Source organism: Octopus bimaculoides, chromosome 2, assembly GCF_001194135.2.
Source record: "Octopus bimaculoides isolate UCB-OBI-ISO-001 chromosome 2, ASM119413v2, whole genome shotgun sequence".
NCBI lineage: Eukaryota > Metazoa > Mollusca > Cephalopoda > Octopoda > Octopodidae > Octopus > Octopus bimaculoides.
The window spans coordinates 115765465-115775733 of NC_068982.1; the positions used below are offsets into that span (position 1 = coordinate 115765465).

General features: G+C 33.4%; 1 protein-coding gene across 8 annotated transcripts in view; it reads left to right on the forward strand.

Annotated features, from left to right (window-relative positions):
• LOC106879350 (cadherin-87A) overlaps positions 1–10269 on the forward strand; it is a 72899-nt gene that overhangs the window by 44148 nt on the left and 18482 nt on the right. For all 8 annotated transcript variants that reach the window (XM_014928859.2, XM_052978646.1, XM_052978648.1 and 5 more), the window contains exons 24-27: positions 2876–2907; positions 3713–3728; positions 6700–6712; positions 8952–9047. In XM_014928859.2, coding sequence (XP_014784345.1) covers positions 2876–2907; positions 3713–3728; positions 6700–6712; positions 8952–9047 — 157 coding nt within the window. The remainder of the gene's footprint in view (positions 1–2875; positions 2908–3712; positions 3729–6699; positions 6713–8951; positions 9048–10269) is intronic.

Below are 10269 nucleotides of genomic sequence, written 5' to 3' on the forward strand. Positions count from 1 at the left end.
CTCCTCCTCCTCCTCCTCCTCCTCCTTCTTCTTCTTCTCTTTCTCCTTCTTCTTTTTCTTCTCCTCTTCCTCTTCCTTCTACATCTCTTACCCCTCCTCTTCTCTTCCTTATCCTCCCCACTTGCTCACCTTGCCTCATCATTACACAATAATTAACCCAATAATATATAAAAATACTAAAAACTATTCTGACAGTAAAACTTGAACTTTCCATTGTTTCTTTTCTTTTCTTCTTTTGTATTTTGTTAAATGCTTTAACAGGGCTTGAACTCACAAATATTTGTAGACTATTAATATAACACATTTGTATATAGTTACAAATTTACAGGGTAGACACTGTGACAATGAATAAACTGCAGTTTATAACTGGTACCAACAGAATGAAAGCCACTTTAAATGTCAATTTAAACTGACTCTGAGAGGCATGGTTTAATGGTTAGGGTGTTTCACTCATGATCGCAAGATTGTGGTTCTGATCCCCTGACTGGCAGTGCATTGTGTTCTTAAGCATAACACTTCATTGCCTGTTGCTCCAATACAGTCAGCTATTAATGGGTAGGTAACCTTGTGAAAGACTGGCTTCCCATTTAGAGGAAATGTTAGCCTGTCCACCTAGCCATCGAAGTGGCATCATTCGATAACTACAACAATATGAGAAAGCTTATTGTGACCAGCAGTATATAACATCGGATAGTCTGGTGAATGCAATGATAGTGAAATAGTTGAAAATATATAAGATCATCACTGTCTTACAGTCTACTCACCACTGCATGATATGAATTATATAGAATTGAATGGAATATAACAAAAGATGAGTAATTCAATATTTGAACACTTTCACTATCAAAGGGAAAACAGAATGTTACACCATTAACAATGGGCTCACAATTTTAGATTAAAACAAATAATTAGAATAAAGTTTATCAAATGTTTTATACACAGCCATAAACTTTCCTAGAGCAAGCATAAGCTATGATCCAAAACTATTTTCCAACAATGTCTAGATCCAAGTTGTCAGTCAAGGAATCTTGATGGGTAGGAAAAAGAAATTACACAATATTTGTAATCATAGTAACAAATGTAAAAAGAACAGTTATGTTTGCAAAAACTTCCACAAACCCACAAAAGTTTTACACTAAAGTCACTGATGAATTCAAGAAGCAGAATGACAAATTTAAACAAGCACAATACATTCACTATTTTCTGATCTCTATTATTATTTTCAATCTCACCTCACTTTAAACAAAATAATTCAAAGATTGGTAACAACCTGCTGTAGTCATAATGAATGTAAATAGGCAATAAATGTTATGCTTCTATCTACTTTCAATGCATCACAAATTTCTCAACAATTTTGAGGCCAAAAAAGGTACACTATGATTTTATCCTCAAAGAAGTTGTGGAAATTCATCAATTGATCTCTGATTTGTGTATGAAAGCAACAGATATTAAAGCAAAAATTCATACAGAACCCCATAATGAGGTATCATATTGAAATGCTCTGCTTACAAATCTGCCTGCAGCTATAACCAAATCCAGGCATACTGGGAATGCCACTGAATCTGCTATAGATGATGTAATTACTATTATTGTATCTGAAGAAATCATCAATCCTTGGGTGTTTGCCAACAACTCAACCAAGGACAATGACTATTTCACCTAAAAAAATTTTCTCCATCTTATTTGGTCAGGATTCAAACTCAGGCTACTTATATTAAACTTCTAGAAGTCTATCTAGGCATGTGTATACTGTTTTACTTCTAGTAAGACTAGGGGAGAAAATCAAATTGTTTATCAAACTTGTCTTTATTTACCACCCAATATACATCACCTAATAGGGTGCATATCTCGAAGACCAGTTAGTTTCTTCAGGTCAAGCCATTATATTGAGAAGTCACAGCTCCAGTACTATGAACATATGAGTAGAATATTGCAGGAAAGAATTGCGAAATGTATTCTGCAAGCCAAACCAACTAGTAGAAGACCTAGAGACAGACATAAACAAGATGGCTGGATAATATCCATAGTCTCAGTTAGTTATGCTTGGGAATCCAGCTAAAAAGTCTAATAATGGTTGCTTCTGATAGGACCTATGGAGGAAGTGCCTGAGGACTTTAATCTAATGATCTTCTCAGGAACAGTGGGCAAAAAAAAAAAAAAAATGGAAGGGCTGAATTGGTAGGAACCATGGCTCAGTGTCACCAGTGAGTCTTAGCTCAAGTAATGATGGATAGATATTTACCAAGTCTGGTGACATATAAAAAAGGTGTGCAAGTTGGTCTGATGATATCATATTGGTAATAGGTAACACAATGCAAAAGCCTTGAGAAACTGAACAAGCATGACACATCCTCTATGAATCTTGATAGACTCAAATCCAGAGACAAATTACCGTTTTTAAATATCTGCAGTTTATGCAACAAGATTCACCGTTTTTGATTCTTGCATTAAAAATATTGACTTCAGTCTCATTACTGTCATGGAAACTTGGGCACTCTTTATTCTGTAACAGTGTTTTAAGCGTGGCTGGCTATAACTTATTTCAGTTTATGTGATTCCAATTACACAATGATCATCGCCAATCTCTTTCTGTTATGGGCACAAGAAAAAGCTACCACTACCTCCAAAGTATTTACTTTGACGGGAACAAAGCTGATTGGAATTTTATTTCAGAGATGTGAACACTATCCTTCAGCACATCTTCAATTCAATTTGGGTAGTATGTAGATGACAAGTAAATGAATATATAAATAAATAAAATAAAGTAAAACAAAAATTTATATTAAAACATAGATTTATTTTCTATTTCTTATATTTCCTTTATTAAAAATTGATCCCATTATTTACTTCATTTTTCTTTCATTTTCAACTACAGGAAAAAGAAGACAATTGAGAAAGTGACATATGGTAAATATTAGCCATTATTATTTTGTTTTCATCATTACGATGTCTTTCTGGTTGATTTTAAGGTTACTTGGCTGCTATATCTAGTAGATTGAGTAACCACATAAAAATTCCCATATTTGAAAAATAGGGTATGAGGCAGGGAATTTGTTTTAGGATAATTATGTCCACCATATTAACATAACATTTCAGAGAAACAGCCAAAATTCCTCATACATCAATGAAGGATAAGCTTCAGTGAATGACGGAATGATATCATGACTTTTTTTTATAATTTCACAATTATTGTAAATCAACAAATGGAAAACAATATATTTCCTTACAAACAACAAAAGGAAATAATATATTTCCTTACAAACAACTGAAGGCTTTTGTAAAATAGCTTACCCATCTCAAAAAGAAGTAGTTTCAGGTGGTGGAGGGAAATGTTTGCAATAAATTGATAGGTTTACGGGAGACTTATCTGTTTTACTGATTGAAAGTTTGAGTAAGTCTGTTACTATTTTTATTACCTTTTTCTTTCTTCTAGTCTCCCCATTTTTATCTTTTTTCTGTTCATCACAGTTTGCTGTTGTATTTGAAAATAAAATATTCATAGTCATCTTTTTCTCAGTGGCATGTGAGAAAAATAAAGTTTGACAAAAAATTAATTAATTAATTAATTAATAAAACATGAGCATTATTTTTCCTTACATTCAATGTGAGTTCAATGAATAAATTGAATAAATCTGATTTTTATTTCATTTCTCCTAACAAAAATACTGGTATCGACAACAACAATAATTGTTTTTATTTTATTTTATTATAGCTCAGAATTTGGCTGTGTAAGTAAAATGCATTTTATACTTCATTTGTTTTATTCTTGCATTAGCAAAGACATAGAGTTGATATGGCATCAGATTAATAATTGAAAGATTGGCAGTTCATATCTTCACATTGGCACTGGTATATAATCACTTAACTAATATAGAAAGACAACAGGGTAACATTGTTAGCAGAAGAGATTAGGAAGGTGAAAGAGGAGAGAGAAGTATTGTATCTGAATAAGTCAGGAGAAGCTAAGCTAAGTTAAGAGAAGTTAATAGAAGTCAAAAGCACGTTATAATTAATTAACGAGTTCAGTTCACCAAGTTGTTTGTAGTCACCAGGTTATGGAACTGAAACTCCTATGGTACAGTATGCTGCTGCAGCAGTACTGTGAAGTTGATAAGAATTCCATCAGCTTGCAACAATGACTTCTTCTGGGGACTAGGGTCTGGTAGACATGGTCACTTTACTGTTCTATTTAGCCTTTTTGATACCAACTTGTCTGAAACTCCTTTGGTTCGATGATACAAACTTCGTGTTTTAAAGTGATCCACTATAAGCCTTCCATCAAAATATCATATTTATGTATGTTCCAAACACTAGCCTAATATTGACAAAGGTACATTACTAAATTCTTCATTATTTTCTGAATTAATTAGAACAAAAGTAGTGTATTTCAACACAAGATATGGTATCAAAAGATTTACCTCTACAGATTTTCTATAAAATTCAAAGCCAGCACTAAAAGTTACATTTCATATACAAATACATCTATGTAAACAATATTACTGGTTACAAAAGAGTTGAACCAGTTTTATTTCTTGATGAGATTGTTACTAAGTGACCAATGACTTGTGAGTGAAATTTTGTAAATGAAAACTGTGAAAAACACCGTCCTTTATTCTGCTAATTGGTTTAACAACACTGCCTGGCCCTTGGGTGCTTTGAATGGAATCCATTCTGTTAGAAGCACTCAAGCAGGTCTCTGGTTTGAGGACAACTTCTCTCTTGCTTCCACTGTTTCAAAAGGCACTGGAAAGACCATGGATGCTGCTCCTTCTTTTTTGACTAAGCTATTTTTTTTTTAAAGTTAACTGAAACAAAATTAATGAATTGTTTCAAACCACTAAGTTTTGAGTTATAGTTATCCAATTATCAAATTAACTTTCTCACAACATTATTTAATTAGCTATCACTCAGCATGATCTAATTAGTTCTCTTGTACTCTTATATAATTAACTCATTCTTCAATAAGGTAAATATCAGTAACACACTGTGGTTGACCCTTTTTGTATCAAGATACTTGAAACTCTCTCTCTCCCTCTTTCTCTTTTTTTTTTATACAAAACATCTTTCAACATGTTCATGTTTGAATTAAAACCTTCCAGTATAATTCAAACATGTTAAAAGATGTTTTGTATATAAAAAAAAGACAGTGACCGTTTCAAGTATTTTGGTATAAAAAGGGTCAACCACAGTGTATTACTGGTACTTACCTTAGTGAAGAACGAGTTAATTAGATAAGGGTACAAGAGAACTAATTAGATCATGCTGAGTGATAGCTAATTAAATAATGTTGTGAGAAAGTTAATTTGATGATTGGAAAATTATAACTCAAAACTTAGTGGTTTGAAACAATTCATTGATTTTGTTTCAGTAAACATTTTTGGTAAAAAAAGACCTTAATGTAAGTTATGCTTCAACCACTAAATTAATACGCCAATTAATGGAAAACTTAAGCATTTTACAAAGTTCATCCATTATTTAAAACATAGATCAGAATATTTCTTTCAAAACATAATCACAAAGGAGTTAATTTATGACTTGGTGCCTACTCTGAGGAAGTCTAGGTTACTGCTACTGCTATTTCATTACTATTTATTAACTTAGACATCCAAAGATGCACTTCTTTAAGTGTGCAAGACTGTTCCACTGAATACACATATCTTGCTGAATGGTGGATAAATTAGTTGAGGAAATTCATATATTCTTATTTCCTGATTAATGCCATTACTTTCCTGTATAGGCTTTGATGCATTAGAAGTTTTAATGTTCAGTACTGCACAACAGTCAAATACACACCATTATACAGATCATGTACTCTCTATAGTAATAAACAAAATCTTATTCTCCAAAGTATATATTTAATAATATAAGAAATATTTCAAAAGACAAGTTCTTTGTTAAATGCATAGAGATACGAATGTATATTTTTCAAAGACTCTGCTGTATTCATGTACAGAGTGGTCAAAATCAAAATCTTGTCCATGTTATCTAAGAATGGTCTGTTACTCATCTCTGGAAAATTTGAGCAGAGAAGATATACTTTTAACCACTTTGTAAAGTTGTATTTCAATCAATTTTTCTTTCTATTTGTTTTGAAATGAGCAGCAAGTTTAATTAATTTTTATCAAATATTTTTATCTACTTGTGTCCACCTTTACAGTCATAAATTCTTGTTACAGTATAATTAATATAGCAGCTAAAGTACTTAGCTACCATTAATATAGTAGCAAAAATACTTAGCACTTAAGATGACACGAAATGTTGCAATTGCCTGTCTGAAAATGTAGATTAAATATAGAGTCCAATAGGTGCAAATATAGAGAAATTAAACTGAAATTAAATACAACAAAAAGAAAATGTTTTTAATTAATTTACTAAGATGGAAGATAAAAGAAACATTTTTTTCAAGACTTTCTTGCATATAGCAAAAAGATGCTCACACATACATAAAATGTGTGTGTGTGTGTACAGTGTCTTGATCACCAGCATCAATCAAACCATTCCTCAGTCAACATGGATCATATTTTAGCCAAAAGGTTGTGATGAATGCTGCTAAAGGTTTGCTCATCTTCATGACAGAACATCATGAGAAAATACAGCCAAATAGACATGCTTTTATTTCTATTTTCTGCTTTGTTATTGTTGTCTTGCAAGACATTAAATTTTCACTTTATTTAAATTTCAATATATATTTACTTCCAGGCCTCCTGAAAAGGTAAGCTAAAATTATATCTAATGTTTATTTCCAATGTTCTTATAAAGATGGTACAGAAAGTCCAGATAATAGAAGGGAGTTAGGTTATATTTTCTTATAGCATTATATTGGGTACTTGAAAAGTCTCACAAAAAACTGTTGAGAAATTTGAACACTAAGATGTTCAGACATAAACACACACTTATAAAAATATAAAAATACAAACACCCCTTCCCCACATACACGTGTGCGTGCGCGTGCATGCACGCACACACACATATGCACACATATACACACATGAATATAAAATGTGCTCTAACTGTTAGTATACGCATTGAATGCAATTCCCTGCATGCTCTCTCACTCTTCTGAAGTCTGCAAGCTTAGAACGGCCACAATCAATGTCAGCACTATGAAAGTTAAGTCCGGTGAGATTGTTGAAATGTTTGAGTGAAGAAATGTGGATGTCTGCAGCGTGCAAGAGGTATGATGGTGGGGAGCCTCAGCTTGACTGTTTGTGAGCAAGGAGTGTAGATATAAATTCTTCTGGAATGGGAGTTGTGATGGAAGAGAAATGGATAGATAGGGTGATCAAAATAGTGAGAGTATGTGATATGAATATCAAATTAAGAATAGTTTTGTATGATGTACAAGTATAGTCTTGTATAATGTATAATGTACAGTGACATCTCTGCATATACTCCACATGCTGGATTAGCTGATGAACAGAAAGATTGTTACCTCAACAACAAAGGACATCGACCTTATTATCATAGCTGGTGGCTTCAATGGCTATGTTGAAAAATACTCCAATGGATTTTATGATATGCATGGAGGTTTTGGTTTTGACATTAGATATGAAGAGGGAACAAGGCTCTTGGAGTTCTGTGATGCAAATGACTAGCTGATCTGCAACACTAACTTCAGGAAACTAGCCAGCAACCTGGTCACTTATCAGTCTGGTGGGCATATGAGCCAGATTGACTACATCCATCACCCATCACTTCTCTATCACCTGAGAGTAGAATAAGCTCATATTACATCCTCCTGCGTCCTCAATTACCTTTCTTTTCCCACCCCAAACCACTTCCATTTCCCATTATCTTCTGCTCATATGCTTCACTATAACCATGATATTTTGTTGATCTAAGTATCATGGCACAGTGTAGGACACTCCAGTTTGGTCTGCATTTTTAATTCGTCATTAGTTTTAAAAACTAACACACACAGTTCTATAATCCTTCATTTGATCAAAGGAAAAAATATCTCTCCACACTCTCTCTCTCTACAATATATATATACAGGGTGTCCCAAAAGTCACTGATGAGTTGCAGTTTTTAACAACTTCCTTAACTTTACAAATAAATGCATGAAAGTTTGACACAATATAAAGGACATAATAGAAATTAATATGCACAAGTCAAATTTTCAACACCACTACATCACATATGAAAAACGACATCGCTTAAATGGCAGCTATTTTTGGCTTCGCATGCCTGTGCTTGTTCCAAAATTTGTACCATAACACCCTCAAGAGTTTTAGACCCCACTTTTCTGATTTCTCTATTGATGTTGTGCTAGGGTCTCTGGTTTGTTGATGTAAACCCTGTCTTTCAGGTGTCCATGATTGAGACCATTTTGCACCTGGCCATCCAAAGTAGACCCCACACATAGTCCAAGCAAGATGAAGCAACTGCTTATACTGCAAGAGAAACAATGCAGTTGATAATAGTCTGATGTTAAGATGATAGTAAAAGTCGTTTGTTGTTATGTACATTTAAAAGTATTTTGACACTGTTTACAGATTAGAATATATTTGGAATTATTCAGACAATATTTTACGTTGGATATGGGCAGTTCCCATGAGCACTATTTTTTGAATTTCTTCCATTTTTGAATTTCCTGGTATCTGAGCTAGGTAGATTATTATTTTTATTAGTATCATCATCATCATCATCATCATCATCATCATCATTGCCTTTGCACAGCTTCTAACGCTGGAGATGTACTACAGTGTCAGTTGTTCACTAACAGTGAACTAAGGTAACATCCCTAATTTTTCGAGCACCTTCCGGAGTATTCGAGCAGTTCCAAGCAGTGCTGTTTTCTGCAAGTACTCCACCCTTACTGAAGCCCCTATTTGTTTCACATACTTCTCAAGATTTTTTTTTCAAAAAAGCAAAAAAATTATTATTATTGTTATTATTATTATTATTATTATTATTATTATTATTATTATTATTATTATTGCTATTTTCAGCCCAATGATTTTGTAACGACTTCAATCTACCACAATAAAGGTTTCCTTCCTGAAGATGTTGGTGATTCAAATTTCAGATCTGTTCCTGGACCAGCAGTAAGTAATACAAGAATTTGTATGTGGATTTTAGTGGATGAGAAATTAACCTTTACCTCTTTTGGCATGGGTTTATTTAGTAATACGTTTCTTTCTTTATTTCTCACTCCCTTCCTTTTTTTTGTGTGTGCATATATATATCTATATATATATGTATGTATGTATTTATGTATATATGTCATTATTCAGTTTTATTTCAAGATTTTTGCCAATAGAGAAAAAGCCGGTTTCTGACCTAGATCCAAGGCTCCTTCATTGGAATTTCAACATCAGCAGGGTATTTTTGCTTGCATGCATGCATGCATGTATGTATGTATGTATGTATGTATGTATGTATGTATGTATGTATGTGTGTATGTATGTATGCATGTATGTATGTATGCATGCATGTATACGTGCAGATTTGTATGTTTTGTTTTATGTCTGTATTTTCATTCATATTGTTACATATCTAAACATGCTCATATATACTTAAATGATAAACTCCTGGAAAGTTTTATGAATTTTTACAGTTCCAGTGATGGATTGGATCTGTAGTCTTCAAATCAGCTTTCTCCTTTCTTGTTTTGAGAAGCCTAATTTCTCAAGATTGGTATTTAGGTACTGTATTATGTATCTCAGGGCCCCAGTAATTACAGCTATAAACCTGAACTTGTAATCTGAATAGAATAACTGCAATAGTTCAGCATGTATGTATGTATGTATGTATGTATGTATGCATGCATGCATGTATGTATGTATACACAGGGTGCGGTGAATAAATTGTTGTCGAAATTATGCAAAAATGAAACTAACACTAACATCTCATTTTAACAGATCTATTTACCAAAATTACATAAACATATCTTGAAACACTAAAGAGTAAATTTCTTAAATAAAATCGCCATTGGCTTCAACCACGGCCTCCAGACGACTTTGGAATCTCCTGCAACTCTTCTGGATGGTCTCCTTGTTTAAGTTGGTGAATGCTGCCATAATCCTTGCCTTCAGTTCATCTTTGGTGTTACAAGGAGTTTTGTTAGTCTCTCACTCAACTGCACCCCACACATAATAATGAAGGGAATTGCAGTCTGGGGAGTTAGGTAGCCAGATGTTAGGGGGTGATGTGGTCGCAGAAATTGTCTGACAGTCATGACTGTGTTCTCCTGCTTGTGTGGCATGGAGCAGAGTTCTGTTGGTAGACATAGGGTCTTCCAGTACCCCCCCCCCTCCTCTTGACCCA